This window comes from Lygodium microphyllum, chromosome 24, assembly GCF_053477565.2.
Source record: "Lygodium microphyllum isolate KBCC chromosome 24, Lygodium_microphyllum_v1.1.10, whole genome shotgun sequence".
NCBI classification, from domain to species: Eukaryota; Viridiplantae; Streptophyta; class Polypodiopsida; order Schizaeales; family Lygodiaceae; genus Lygodium; species Lygodium microphyllum.
In genome coordinates, this window is record NC_141158.1 from 37,313,283 (window position 1) to 37,329,165 (window position 15,883).

The following is a 15,883-nucleotide window of genomic DNA, read 5'->3' on the forward strand; positions in this document are numbered from 1 at the left end:
GAATCATTAGCCTCAAAACTCATCATATCAGAAAAACTGAGTATAAAGTAGCTCTCCACATGGACATAACAGCACAATCACAAGCATTTCTAGTCCCCCAAGCACCATGGTACTACTCCCAAACACCTTAAGCATCAAACAAAGAGCACCAGAATGATGTTTCATAAATTAAAGAGAACACGCAGGAGTTATGAGCTTTGATTCAAACGAAAATTTGAACCATCTAGACCTTAAAACCATATGCATCATTTCAGAAACCATGAGCATGGAAAGAAAGAAATATCACATCATAGTCCATCAATAGAACCCAATAAGAAAATCAAAGTATCGTAGTACAACAGTTTTTATACCACAAACCCATAATTCTCAATACAAGAACTAGGACTCTGTATATACTCTCCACTCCTTAGATACATCGAGCATAACTCCCATAAGCTAAAGAAAACAAGAATATCAGCATGAGAATTATATAGCAAGAACTCACAAACATATCCGCTGGAGCATTGGATGGAGGTAAATGTCTTATGGGCACTATAATCTTAGAGATGCAAAGCCCTTGCCATTGAATACAATTGTCACACTTGGAACTAATGCGTAGAAACCCTTAAGTCCTCTAACCTGCAAGATGGGATGCTAGGCTACAACTGCTCTGCTTGAAGATCCCCATGTAGCCCCTACTGCTGCACTCTTTATCTCTAATCCTATTGGAGTATTGTAGAATTCCCTACTGGCTGTAAAAGAGCACAAAGGCAGCATTCTTGATCAGGCTAGAAGATCAGTGTGGTTGGATGAACCAAATATCAATCTCTTTTCTAAGTTGTAGCTTAGTAACTTGTGCATATTTTTTTCTTTCTTTCTTACCATTCTTTATACAAAAATGGTAAACATCCACTTTATCACAATTGAACCATGATCGACATAACCACAATAAGGTTGCTAACTTTCAAAGGTTGTTCATAAGCATTTAGTAATATAAATATGTCCAACGAGCCAGCTATTTGTTTGCCATTTTTGTCCAATGGCACCAATCCATCAAACAGGACACATTGAGATTCTTTCACACCAATCAAGCCAACCTTTTATCACTTGAAAACATTAAAAAAAGCCTCAAAGCCAACCAAGTATATTACTTGCTTTTACATGCTTCAAATTCACTTCAAAGAGCCACTATGGCATCTTATGTCCCATACTATGATCAAATTGTGTTTCCCTGCGGCATGAGCCTCAATAACTATCATCAAGGATTACACATGTTTTTCCAAAATTCTTGAATACCAATTTGGAGATATGATGCAAAGCAATTATAACACATAAAACATCCCCTCGATTGGCCATTATGAACCTGTGACTTTTGGCAAACAACCTCCCATAGGTGGTATACCACTGTTATCCTTCTTTATTACCCTACTTACTATGGATTTAGACTTACTCGTTTGATGCAAAAACATGTTTTGGTTCTCAAGTCTTGATGTTAAAAGACCAATGAGCTCACGATTTACGGGAGATTGGACTTGGTCAGAACACATTTCAAATTTGGTACATTGCATGGCTATACCCTCTGAATGGTAGAGAAGATGAGAAATATCTCAACACAAAGCACACATACAAAGCAACATTAAACTAATACTTTATAGCTACTGAATGATGAATAACGTCTCCTACCCCAAATCATGTCACAATGCAATTAAAGCTAACATTAGTTGCGAGACTCAACTTGAGCAAATGTGAGATATGTAGAGAGAACTAAGACATCGTTTGTGGCAATTATGAAACATCATGTATTTGGTGAGTGTCAAGTTTCCAACACTGACAGGAATCGCATGGGATCTAAACATGTAGTGGCTCTTTTGAAAGTGAGGAGGTAAGCACAATAGTAGAGTAAGTTGCATCAGGATGTACAATGTACCAAACTTGATTTGGCTACCCTCCCCTCTGCCAGATAGCACAATAGGGAGGTAGCCTTTAAGCTCACAGAGAGAGAGAGAGAGAGAGAGAGAGAGAGAGAGGCTGTCCACTAATGTCAACAACAGAAGATTATCTTGCCAGGACTTGCTTTCCACCAGCATTGTGAGACGGTACTCCCTATGCACGCACACATATACACACACCCACCCACCCACCTCCCAGGCAGGAGGCCGCTTACCACATAGCTGAAGGTCTTACAACACTCGTCGAGGGCAGATAAGACCGAAGAAAAACGCTGCAAGGCCAGCTGTGAAATTCATGTAGAATGCATGTCCATTATAACAATGGAACCCCTTCAACTAATCACAAGCCTGAAAGCTTAACACTAGGCTATTTGTTTAGGTTGAAAATACTGTGTCATCCACTCCTCACATGTAAACAGAAGCACCGGCCACCAACCTAAAACGATCAAGATGGCAGGCAGGCACTTGGCGTGCAACCACCCAACTGTACCAGCCAGCTTCCAGGGGCACAAAGTTCGTGTCAATTTACAAAAAATTACAAGGTTTTGTCAAAATCCACTGCAAAATCTTTCCTAAACTAGCACTCCAGACCTAGCAAGGAAGTCTATCTCAACCAAGACAAGCAATCCACAAAACCATTTAACACTGTTCATTTCTGGATCCTTTCAAAGGTGTGCACCACTCGGAAACAAAATACGATTCAAAGGCTTTCCAGTCATCGCTTTGGTCACTTCAAAATTTAAGCTTGAAAAAAAACATATTGTAGGTAACCAAGCTCAGTTTTCAAACAGAGAGACCTTCCAATGTGGAAATGCCACCTTTCTAAAACCTATAACTATCTTAAACCTGAGATCTCTCAAACCAGTGAGAGCGTCAGGTATGTAGAGGGGTATGTGAACAAGCAGCCATGGAATGGTGAGAAATTAATTCCAGATACACGCAGAAGGGCACCTCACACATCTCAAGAACAGAATCATTATGGACTAGCCACCACCTTCTCTGGCAGCTCTGATAGAGGTAAAGTTCTTTGTGCTTGAAGATCTAAAACTCCTCCAGGGAATGGGGTTCTGTTTGGCCTCTGCAGGTGCCGATGTTCTCCTTTTTGAAATGGGAGAGGTCTTTTCTTCTGACTCAGGCCTCAATTTAGGATTGCTCTGAGAACGAGCTTTTGCCTTGGCAGACTGGGTTGCAGCCATGTAGCTTGGAACTGCTGGGGATCCTAAGAAAGAATTATCATACATACCCTTCAGAGGCCCAGAAAAGCTGCGTCTGTTCAACCCAAACTTTGAAGTTGACCGACTGTTATTCTTCATTCCCGGTTCTGCAGGCGACAGCTCTTTGAGTGTTTGGCCCCCATTTTCCATAATCCTGTGATGAAAAGCAGAATCGCCATTAGCCTCAGCTACACCATTGTGAGTGGCACTTCCTCTTGAAGAGCTAGACTTAGACTGAACAGGTGCTGAAGAGACTTGCACTTTTACTGGGGACTGGGGAGGTGGAGTCATAACGGGTGGTTGAAACAAAAGCAATTTCTCCACTTGTGGACTTGGGGACATGGCACCACCAGTCCACTGAAGAGATTCAGCAGGTGGCAACCCATGGGCTTGCTGGTTCACAGAACCAGGATCCTGTGAAGGGACCTCAACTTGTGGCACACGAGGATGCTGGCCAGAATTCTCTTTCCCTAGCTCAAGAGTCTCAGCATCTGAGTGATAGCTGACATCTTTCCTCATGCTGTCATGTTGATTTTCTTCATCCTCATTCAGATAAGCAGTCTCCCATGGACGAGCAGCCATCCACCGCTCCAGCCAACTCCAACCCCAATGAGATTCATCATGATCGCCATCAAAAACCAGAGAATTCTGCTTTTGCGCAGACCTCCACAGCTGGTGGTTGAAATTTAAAATTCCATTCAGCACAAGGCACAATATCTCTGGATAAACTACCAAGAATGTGAAATCTTACCTGGCGTGAAAATGCATAAGCCAGTGCTCGCTCTCGTTTTGCAGCTGCTTCTTGTCTGCTTTGGATCTTCGCTTCCATCTCCTGCAGTGTCCCAGTGCTTGAATTCCAGCCTTCCTGGTAATAGACAAACAACTTTTATTAATTGGAAATCCGTCAACTTGACCACAACGAAAAGTAGGTATCATCCTCTAACCAGGGATTTTCTGGGTTGTATGTTCAGCTGCCGTCTCTGCTGAAGTTTCTGTTGCACAACCTGGCCTTCCTCTGACATGCGAACTCGTCTTGCTCGGACACGAGCCTGTACTCGTACAAGAGCTTGCACACAGCGCAAGGTTGTCCCTGCTTGCCGCCTTACAATGTGTCCTCGCACTAAAGCTTGTAACCTAACTAGCCCCTTCAGTGCTCTAAGGGCTCGTCGTGCCTGGAAACAAAACATGCTGAGCTGTTAAAAAGACATTGAGTATGAGTCATGACCAATTTGCACAACAGCTATCCATCTTGCACATAGAAGAGGAAATTTTAATTGAATAGCATACTTAAAAACCCCATCATGGGCTTCCTAAATACTTTTTCAATCTACTGCTTATTTCAGCAGCAGAGACTACTTGATCTTGCCTCTTGTAATGCCTTTGCAGATTCAGCCCGTTCAGGTTGTCTTCCTCTAGAAATTTAACTTGGCCATAAACACGAAAGGGACATGTGATTACCAGGTATCCTCGAAAAGCTGTCTGTATAAGAATAGCTGCCCTTTCTTCCATAGATGTATAATCCAATGCAGCATGACGCATTCCTCCTGTGGTAAACATTATAGGATCTGAAGATGCCTCTATAGTGGCAAACTGCACTTTCTCCTCTATTTCTGGTGGATCTGCAGCAGCTGATAGTCCTTGTCTGCTTTGTTGCTCTGCTACTACTGGAAGTCCACGCTCATCAGTATTAACAGACAAGCCCTGTGAGTTCAGAAAAACATCTGAGCCCCTGCTTTGAGTTGAAGACTTTCCAAAACTCCACCTGCGCTTCTCCTTGATCTTCTTCTGAAACTATCAGGAAGGTACATCAGTATCTGAACACTAAAATTGCTAAGCCACCATACTTGACATGGCGTAGCTGGTTTCTAGCACTATTTTCTACAGCCATAATCTTACAACAAAATGAAGCCCATGTTAAAATCAAAAACATATGTGATAAATCACAAATAAGTCTTGACAGCTTGCACAAATTGAGAGAGAGTTGCTAAAATTTGAGAATACAAAATGAGCCAGCACAACTTAGATCACTCAAAATCTACAAGATATAAAGGGCATGCATCACAAAGAACAAATGCTCTGTTACATAAAATGCAAGAGTCTCCACAGATTCCAATCAAACTACATATTGCTTTTGTGGTGTTAAAAAGTTCATGAAAGCTCAATGAGCCAATATGAACCTATGGAGCTTGAACTGCAGAATGCAGTCCTGCAGCTCCCTCAACAGTGAATATTGACCTCCTCTGTCCATGTGCCTTCTACCTAGACCCTATTGTCTTATACTGTGCAGTGAGTGCTTTGACTTGCCAATAAAGACCTCGTCCAAAGTTACAGTTCCTTTTCCTCTCAATTTTCTTCTGAATAGAGGCTATCAGGACCACTATACAGACAAGAAGACCGAATCACCATTAACAAATTTCTGAGTGCATGCTAAAGCATCCTGGATTGCTGCCACCTTCAAAGGTTTGGTATCTTCGTCAAAGGACACTTCTTACCTGGCTTTCTGTTAGGCCTTGCCCTTCTTCTTTCTTACCTACCTTTCTGTCAGGCCTTTCTAATGTGACATTTCTTCTCACAATACCAACACTTCATGAAACAACCCAGTACAAATCTTTCACCTCAACAGATCCATGACCCAACATCAAACTAGTTATTAATCCACTGAAATTGTTTCATCCATGAGAAATATTCAAGTAGTCACTACTGGAAAGCTATCATATTACACACAAAGAGAAGTTGCTACAGATAGCACACAAAGGGCCCCACTTGAGAATGCCCCCAAGCTAGCTCGGTGCTATTAATATAAAAAAGAACACTAAATTTTATAACACTAAGATTCTCTAATGTGACTTTCAGAAGTTTCACAACATAGGTTGCATAGATTCCAACCTCGGTAATATGCAAAGGAGACTTGCAAAAGAGACAAAAACAACAACAAAATGGCTATCTTGGCCATTTTAACCAGCCAATCTGTAGATTTCATTAGCTTCAGCATTCCATTGCAAGAGTTTCTTTGGAGTCCCATGTGATGATTAAATCAATCTTCTTATTCTCCTCCTTTGTCCTTCCCATGGTAGCAAAATTGCTTTGATACCACTAAAGCATCCCTCTACAAATCTTTCATCTCGATTCTCAACCATCCATAACCCAATATCACCACTTATTTTCAGCATACTACACACACACACACACACACACACAACGGTCATTATCAACTAGCATATTAGAATACTCCGCAAGCCTAGCTGGGCTTTCTGTGTGGAAAATAACAAGAGGTGTGTATAGAAAGTGTTGATAAGTTCTTTGTTTATCATTTCAGATCCATAAAGTTCAAACTAGCAAACATTGATTGTTGCCCCAAAAAAAAAAGATCACAGCACCACTTAAGTTTGGTTAACTCCAAAAAAATGCTTGCTATCTCAACCTACTATAACATGGTAGCCAGCAAACAAAGAACATTAGCACTACAGAGAATGCTCAAATTCATGGATGCTTGTCTTTAGCAATATGGCAACATTGTGGGCCATAAACAAAACAGTTTCACATGATCCATCTTATGTAAGTGTAGTATGCCAAAACAGCATTTCAGGCAGCCCAAAATATAACAGCCATTTCTGCCCAAAACGGAAACACCAGAACTTCATTTCAACATATCCACCCTATGGTAGCAGTGAGCACACTTTATCCAGAATGTTTTTCCTTCCAAATTTCTCTTTGCATGTCCACTCAAGCATTTCTGCTTTGCTCCATCTCTCTTTTTTTGGTTAGATGTAATTGTATTAACGAAAAAAGTATTGGATTACATGATTACAAGATACAAGATACAAGATACAAGATGGCTCTAGGCCACCATGCATAAAATCCAAGACATCACAATTAAAGTACAAAGGAAGCAGAGTGACTAGAGGAGGGCAAAAGAAACTACATGATGCCAAGCGAGTAAATCCTGTCTAGGGAGAATATATGTTAACTCAATCAAGTCGAGCTGCCAATGAAGAAGTCCTTTTAAGCGCACTACATGGCTCGGTGCTCCCAATGAAAGATCAAATATGATTGCATTCCTCATGATCCATATATGCCAGCAGCCCCAAAAGCAGAAGAAGGGAAAGAGCACTTTCATATCAGCCTGCAAAGGATCCACAAACTTGGGCTGTCCAAAGACCCAATCTTTTGGAAGTATCAATAACCCAACCACTCAGAGCCAAATGGCCGAAAGTAGTGGCCAAACCTTGGGTCAGGAGCCACCCATCAAGAACCACAAAATCCTCATAGCTACTTGCCAATGAACCAGCTTAGGTTCACTCATGTACATCACAAGCAAACCAACTGCAAAGCACAAATCAATCCGAGTATTTAGGAGCCAAATAAACAATCCAGTCAACTGCCTATAGCAGGTAGCATCTGCCACTGGTGAATCTGCATGGGATGTAGCCTTACAATTCAAATCCATGGGAGTCGAAATAGACCAACACCCCTCCATCTCAAAGGCGGTCAAAAGCTCCTACACATACCACTTCTAAGAAATGAACATCCCCCTTGGAGTCTAGAAAATCTCATGACTTAGAAAAAATTGGAGAAGTTCCAAATCCATCATCTCAAACATCTCATGGAGTGCCTATTTTGTCTGCTTAAACCTTTGGGCACGGTCACCTGTCAAAATGAGATCATCCACATAAAGCATGAACAAAGTGTGCCCTCCAACTAATATGCGGTCATACAATCAAGAATCAACAATGGAAAGCCAATGCCCTAACTACCCTTGTCTATCTTATCGTTCCAAGCATGCGGAGTTTGTTTGAGGGTGTAAAGGGCCTTCTTCAACCTGTTAACTTTGCCATCCGAGGAGGAAAGGCCAAGCACCTACTTAACATAGATCTCCTACGGTTGGCTAAGGCAAAAACAGCTCAAATGGTAGCCATCCAAATTGTAGGTGCAAAGGTATCATGGAAATCCACTTCTGGTCACTACACAAACCTTTAGCAACCAACCGCGCCTTATGCTTATCCAAAGTACCATCACTATGGTATTTGGTCTTGAAGACCCACTTGACTCCAATCATCTTTCTATGAATAGACTGCAGCACAAGATCCCAAGTGCCATTCCACTCTATGGCCTCCGACTACACCTCCATAGCCTTCTCAGTCACAAAGGCAAGCTCCCTATCTTGTATGGCACGAGTCATCATACAATAGTACAAACAAGCTCGATAAGATGTGTCTGGTTCCTCTGAGATTGCCATGGGCCATCTTCCAGCTACTACCACTCCTCAAAAACTCTCTCAATCCCTACATCACGAAGTATCATGTTTCCAATGAGAAGGCCAATACTCCCTTCATCGCTCTACCTATGTTGAAGTCTCGAAAACATTCACCAGTGCCAAGTCAACGGGTGAATGGGTTAGTAAAGCGATCTCCTCCTCCACTAATGGTGGAGTCTCAAGAGGCATAGGCTCCAAAGGCATTGGCTCGAGTGCCCAATTGTCACTCGGATCTCCAAGTACAAGATTCTCAACACCCCTCTATACAAAATTGAAAACTCCATGACTAAACATCTCGTCTCATATAGACCTCCCGTGAAACAGGACCATAAAGCATGTATCCTTGTGATTGCAAGCTATATCCCACGAGCACCCACCTTTTGGAAGTCAATTCGACCTTATCTCTCTATTTCTTGAGGATGTGAACACAAGCATCACATCCAAACACCCTAAAATAAGACACATCCAATTTTAGACCAAAGTAAGCCTCAAAAGATGTCATACCACCCAAGGCCAATGCGGGTGACCAATTAAGGATATGGATAGTGATGGCCATTGCACTCCCGCATCCCATAGACACTGTGGTGTCTTCTGATGTGCACCATCTTGATCGCACTCAAATTCTTCTACTCCAATATGCTATTCTCTTCGGGTGTGTTTGAGCTAGCAAACTCCTAGTGAATACTACCATCTGCACAACGTGGCAAGCTCTTTGCAGACAAACTCTCATCCTTTGTCAAATTGCAGAGTCTTGATTTTCCTACCACACTTGTTCTCCTCGAAGATCAACCAATTCTTGAAATGTGAGAATGATTCAAACTTCAACTCTAAGAAATGTGCCCAGGTCATCCTACTAAAATCATCAACAATTAGCATAAAATACAAACTCCCCTTGAGGGACTACATCCTCATTCATATACATAAGCTTGTCGAAACAAGCTCCAAGGGCTTCATTGCCCTTCGCAAAGCCTTATTGGAATCGCATGTCTATGCTGCTTGGCGCAAATGCAACACACACATGGTAAGTGACTCGTCCCAATCTCTAGCAAGCCACAAACAAGCTAGCCATAAGCTCTCTTCCTAAGGTACTCCTAGTTGAGGAGGCCGAATCCAATATGCTATACTCTGTCTATATCTGTAAAGAAAGAAAAAGATAAGGTAAAGACCAATGAAGTCCAGATCTTGTAAGTTTCATTCTCCTCATGACCTGTACAAAGAACTTATCTCTAATTTCCAAGAACTCAAAAGGAGTCCTTATCGAACTCAACCATAAGGCCAAGTGCACAAATCTTGCTAATTGAAAGTGAGTGATATCCCAAACCCAACACATAGAGAACCTTCAATGTTTGAGCACTACTATGCCCATGCAAAATCAACCACATATCACCTTTGCCTTTGATAGGCACTAAAAGCTATCACCAATGAGAATTTGCCCATGCATCGAACGCATATGAGCAATACTATCTATAAAAGGAGTTAAGTAGCATGAAGTACCACTATCCACAATCCACTCACGAAGCCATGGGGCCATCATCGCTACATCAGAAGTTGTTGATGTCAAATCCTCAATCACCTCCAAATGGAAAAAGGCTACTGATGAAGGAGCAACCATCGCTCCTTCCTTCGTAGATTTCTCCTCCCTATACTCCTTTCTATGACACTAATCACATCAAACCTCAGTTTACCACATGCACATCCACTATGGAGTAACATTGGCATGCCATGTAACTAATTGTCTTCCTCTATCTCGAAAAATGACTATCAAAAGTTAGCTTTGCATCAAACCCTTAAAGAAATAAAACCATTGCTTCTATATTATCAACCTCTCCATGAACAAGATTTTGATACATCATCAAATATCTACCATGAATGGTTACATTTATGGATGCACCTTGGTTGGATGTTGGCTAAATCCCACCCCTGCCCCCCAAATACTAAAACATCATATTAAAATGAAGCATGCCAAGGATGGAGTCATTTAGCCACCTATAATATGTGATATAACTTGAAAATTGACATCTTCACACAGCAAAACTGATTGTCTTACCCTAACTGGGCAAATCATCTACATCAAAGGGTAATATGCTTTTAGGTTAATACAATACCTTGTGATGTATGGAAATAGTACAATTTTCAACTGACAATGTAGTAAGCTCTCCAACTGTCCCATTCTTTTTGCAAGAATGCACACCACTACTCCTTCTAACATGTGCAAGATAGATCTAAACAACTACAATTGGACCCCAAGACAAACATGTCCGTGATCAGTTCTACCCAAGCATGTTTGGGACTAAAATATTCACTATAACGATTGAGAAACCAGCATCTATTCACAAGCCATAGAAAGAAGTAGTTTTATTCATCTTTAAACAATAAGGAAAGAGGTGGTTGCTGACTGTTATGGACAGCAAGATGTATTGAAGATTGAAGGAGATCAAGTTGGATCTCAATGTACTTCAACATTTAGCAATACAAGTTAAAGAAATACCACAAGGGGTGCCAATTTTGGTGCAAATCGGGTGTCCAATGTCCAAGATTAAGTGTTTACATTTGCATTTTCAGTTAATGTGAATTTTATGCTTGCCATAATTAGTGTTGAATCGGGTTATTTACCATCATATCCGAGAAGGAAGGCTGCCTTCAATAGTCATTGCTGCTAGCCGGCTAGTGGATCTAGAATCAAATTGCAATGGTGATCACCACTGCTACAACTGCAGGCCTGCCAACTTTGTCCTAGAGCAGCCTGCCCTAGTCAAGCTGCTGACATTGCCAGTTGTGTGCAATTTACACAAGCACTTTATGAAAGTCAGTGTCGTGGGGTACACCATCAAGACTGTTCTCTCAAACCCATCCAGCAAATCAAAGCCAACTCTGTTTCCAGGCTGTCTGCTGGTAAAGTTCGGCCCTCCAGTGGCATTCCATCTGGTTAGACCTTGTTGCCATAACTATGTATGAGAAAACAAAGAGACTTTTATCCCACAAATACCATATCAACCACCAAAACACAAGCTGCAGCTAGAAGAGGAAAGTTGACCATTGTAGGCACATTTGCTGCCTAATGTGCAATGAATGAAGGGTGAGAATGGATAATCACTGGGAGGCGCTGATTACAAAACTATCAAAACCTAAAAGTGATGGATTACCTAGAGGCTTTAGACTTGCCAAACTTTTCTTGTCTTTCATCGTGTAATTTACCATAAGCATGCTTCATAAGGTTGTGCTAAGCACTTCAATGACAACCTTACAGAAGTATGAGCCTGATTTAATGTTAGGAGTACAGTTTTTTCACTCTTTAGAAATGCAAGAAGCTCAACTAGGATTTAAAATTCGAAGCCAACAGACACCAGTCTAGTAACCTGTCACAAAGCAAAGGGAGAATGCAACAAACCGAATGATGATTTTTCTTATTTGTACGCAGAACACTTCAGTATGGTGGCACTATTTTTCAGAGTATGTCAAACTGTTGACAATCCACTGGAGCCACAATAGCAGAAAACTACATTTAAAATGTTGTAATGGCAAGTCCTAAGTTTTAAAATTGAAAAGGACCTTCAAATGCACCTCCAATGCAAATTTATCAAAAATTATGCCTCATTTGAAAGCTGAAGTTGCCTTATGAGGTTATCTCACTGAAACAAGATCAGTCTTAAAACAAATGCTGGAGAAAACAGCAACTTACCGCACTAGATGGCTTCTCATCGGTAGAAGTCTTCGAAGCTTTCTTGCCCAAAAGCAGTGACTTGAGCCACTTCCCAGGAGACTTCCCCATATTTGTTGCCACATACACTGAAGATGAATGAAGACACAACTGGCTACAAAACTGCGTGCAAAAACAGGAGTATGTTTCAGCAATATTCACACGTAGGAAGGTGCTTATCTTGAATTTTTACATCATTTGCACTCCTAGTCTGCAATACAACTACAATTGGAATCAAGCCCTCTAAACCAGCAAGCCTCCACTTAGAGATGAAAAAACAAAAATGCATACCAGCTAATTGTTCATGTATATGATATTCGCACACAAGCTACACTCTCAATACCTTGAATGTGATGTATGATACCTCAACAAATATCAATTCCAAGTGTGACATCCCATGTTCTACATCTGCTTTCCCTCATCCTTTCCAAAAGACAAAAATTCTGCATTCCACATGACACTTCAATATTCCAACCACTCAAGATAGAAGAGCTTTGAATGACAAGAATCATCTGCAATCTACACTCTCGATACCTTGAGTGAGATATATGTTAGCTCAACAAAGATCAATTCTAGGACTGATTTCTATCGTCCGACATCAGATTTCCCTCATTCTCTCCGAAAATAATTCAGCCTTTACATGACACTTCAGTATTCCAACAAGTAAGATTTAGGAACCTCAAAGGACAGTGCATTCTCACATAGAATTGGTGCCTCTGAGCATCATGCAATTACCATGGTGCAATTGTCATGCAACTCCCTTTATAATAGTAGCTTAATTATTGTTAGTGACAGTTTTACAGTGTAATCACATCACAATGTCACCCCTTCATGCAACTCTCCTAGCACCTGCTGTTGAGGTGACCGTGCTCAAATATGCGCACAGCTTTATTCAACCTGATAGGTTGGAAAGAAAAGTTTGAGCTCTGCTGGTTTCTGATAGGCATGTTCAGCCTATGTCACAATATCTTGTAATGGCAATACGCAGCTCTGCCAAGAAGAGCATTCACAGAATGCACACAATCGAACATTCCATGGGAGAATGAGTTCACTGCTATACAACAGGTAAACTGCCTGCAGATCTTCCTGTGTAACATGCTCAAGGTAGTCCCCAACGTCCCTGAGCCTAGCAGAACACTGATGAACCAGAAGATACAATGCTCTCCCATCAATCTGGGGAATGCTTAGGCAATTTACCATGTCAGCTACTGGTCCTGAGATCCCTCTTGGGCCGTGCAGCAAAATTAAGACATATAACGGGCAAAACTAAAGCATCTAACCGGTTTGCCACACATCCAACTTGGCCTCACATAGCAACATGAAAAGAGAGACTTACCAACAAGTAATGGTGATCAGATGTGCTCCAATTCGATTGCATCTGTGCATGCATGAGCAAGATCTGTAACACTGCATTGGAGGCCTCTAAAGTGCAGCTGACTTCGATGACAATCTGGTTTCATGCTGATGCTCATCGCGGTAACAGTGCCCTCCAGAATGAAGCTCATTACAAGCTGATGATAACCTTCACTAATAGGACAACTGAAGACCAAAATCAGGAAAAATTCAGCTCTCGAAAGGGGGAGCAGATTTGGAGCTAAAGCTTGTCAAGTTAAGCTCTCTCAAGAAGAAACTAGAGCTACCTACGGTAGAGAGTAACTGGGTTGAACAGCAGGTGCTAATGTCCATACAGTAGTACCCAAGTGCGACTATAGACTCTTTAAGAGAGAAAACTGAGCGCTGTGCAGAAAAAAGTGTGCGTCCTCGAAAGTGAAATTTGTCCACGCAAGGACAACTGCAATTCTGAGAATGAGAAACCCGGAAAAAGAAGGGAGATTCAAGTAAAGGAATCTGAATTAAGGCAAATTGAAGTAACCTAAGAGGGAAACATTAGAGAGAGAGAGAGAGAGAGAGAGAGGCGCTATATTAACTCGACATTGAAGCCAGGAATGCCTAAAAATGCAACCGAGAAGCAGAGGAGTTTATCAACGAGTGAAGAGGATCAGAATGCAGCTTGAACTGGATGATTCTTAAGTAACATGAGAATGCTCCACTGGGCTGCAGATTAGGGACTTTTCGGGGGTAGCTGGAACGTTTTTGCATTTGGAGGAAGAGGGAGCTAAGAGACAAGGCTCTGAAACCCATCATCAAGGAGCTGCATTTCTGCGAAAAAGAGATGATCCATGATGCGACTGTCAGGACTCCGGCCCAAAGATAAAAGAGGGGAGAAATCAGATACACAGAACCACTCACACTGTACACACACGCACAGAGAGAGAGAGAGAGAGAGAGAGAGAGAGAGAGAGAGCGCAATATACAAGGTTTAATACTTCCTTCTCCTGTGACTGAGAAAGACCCACAGGCAGAAACGAAAGGCAAAAGGCACCAAATTTAAGACAGGTGCCACAAAAAACTGAGAGAGAGAGAGAGAGAGAGACCCACAATCTGCAAGCAATCCTTAAATCACCGGTTAAAAAGACCGCAATTCACAGAGAGTGAGTGAGTGTGAAGTGGGTGAATGGAGTGAATGAGCTAGAGAGACTCGAGAGCGAGAGGAGAGCCCATAAAAGCTCTCAGGCAAAAATAAGAGAACCAGTAGGGATGTGAACAGGGGCATAGTAAAAACAGCAGCAACTACAACAACCAATGGGGTCCAAAAGGGAAAAGAGGGGTTCTTTCCCAACACAGAGGGGGGGGGAGACGAGAGAGAGAGAGAGAGAGAGAGAGGGGGGGGAAGCGGCATCTGTTGCTGTGCCAGCTCACAACACAAATTAAAGCGCGAGTGTGTGTTCGGATTGAATTGGAGAGGGGGACTCGGGAGAGAGAAGCGGCACATGACTCCCTCTGCCGCCCACCCAGCAAGGCTGTCAAAAGGAACAAAATTACCTCAAGCCTATCTAGCTAATAACCATAGTAGAAGTAGACAAGACTCTTATTCACCACCACTAGGGTAGAGGGGCCGTTAGGCCAATTGTGGAAAATCTAGCTTCCCCAAGGCGGATTCTTCCTTGGCAACACATAAATTTGGTTTAAGCTTATGAAGGGAGATGAGGGAAAGCTTGGAAAGAAGTTGTGTGACTCACAATAGTTTACTAATAGAGATCGATGGTAAATGGAAATTTTTGGATGAGTTGGGTGTCAACGAGGTGATTTTTTGCCTCAGTTCAATGAAGTGATTTGGCCCATGTTGTTCATTCACTCATATTTGCACTCCCCATGCTAAACCTCAACATGCAAGTAATAGATCAAGCTATAGGGGAAAAGAGATTATCCAATCCACCAATCATGAGCAAAGAAGCTTTTCATTGGGTATAGCACCACCAAAGTGAAAGATGCATATACTTTAGACACCTTAATATGAATGTTTCGTTTTCCATTTACAATAGGAGGAACTATACATTTTTGGAGAGCCTCCTAATATTTGAGGTTAAAAAGGATAAGTGTGACAACTCTTTATGCATCAAAGAGTTTTCCTTGGAGATTCATACAAAATGATTTGACTATGTGTGCATTGTAGACCTTTGGCCTTCCCACTTAACAAAATAGTCAATCCAAATAAGTTTACAAACTTATAGCCTTGCCTGGTTTTCTAAGGCCCTTTGGAATTAACCCGGTATGTTTATTACATATTGGTTAAGTACTAGTTCGTAAATGAGAAAAATGTAGATGATTTTAGATATGTAAAATTAGCAATTACAAGTGCAAGTCTTTTGAACTTAGAAATGCGTGCAAAATTTTGGTTCTGAGGCACAATTGACCACGTTATCATGATTTTAATGCAACTGAGTAACCT

At 41.6% G+C, this 15,883-nt stretch overlaps 1 protein-coding gene across 7 annotated transcripts; it reads right to left on the minus strand.

Annotated features, from left to right (window-relative positions):
• Positions 1-2,636: 2,636 nt before the first annotated feature.
• LOC148014982 (uncharacterized) lies at positions 2,637-14,738 on the minus strand. Of its 7 annotated transcripts, none has more exons than XM_087666013.1 (7): positions 13,430-14,738; positions 12,458-12,536; positions 12,076-12,216; positions 4,601-4,933; positions 4,087-4,314; positions 3,894-4,007; positions 2,637-3,814 (listed from the first exon to the last, which is right to left on the minus strand). In XM_087666013.1, exons 2-7 carry the CDS (start codon positions 12,485-12,487, stop codon positions 2,912-2,914), a joined length of 1,749 nt encoding a protein of 582 aa, XP_087522139.1. In that variant the 5' UTR covers positions 12,488-12,536; positions 13,430-14,738; the 3' UTR covers positions 2,637-2,911. The 7 variants fall into 7 exon arrangements, with proteins under 7 accessions (XP_087522139.1, XP_087522137.1, XP_087522136.1 ...); XM_087666011.1 differs by having other exon boundaries at positions 12,437-12,536; XM_087666010.1 differs by lacking the exon at positions 12,458-12,536 and having other exon boundaries at positions 13,430-13,632; positions 13,738-14,737.
• Positions 14,739-15,883: the final 1,145 nt, after the last annotated feature.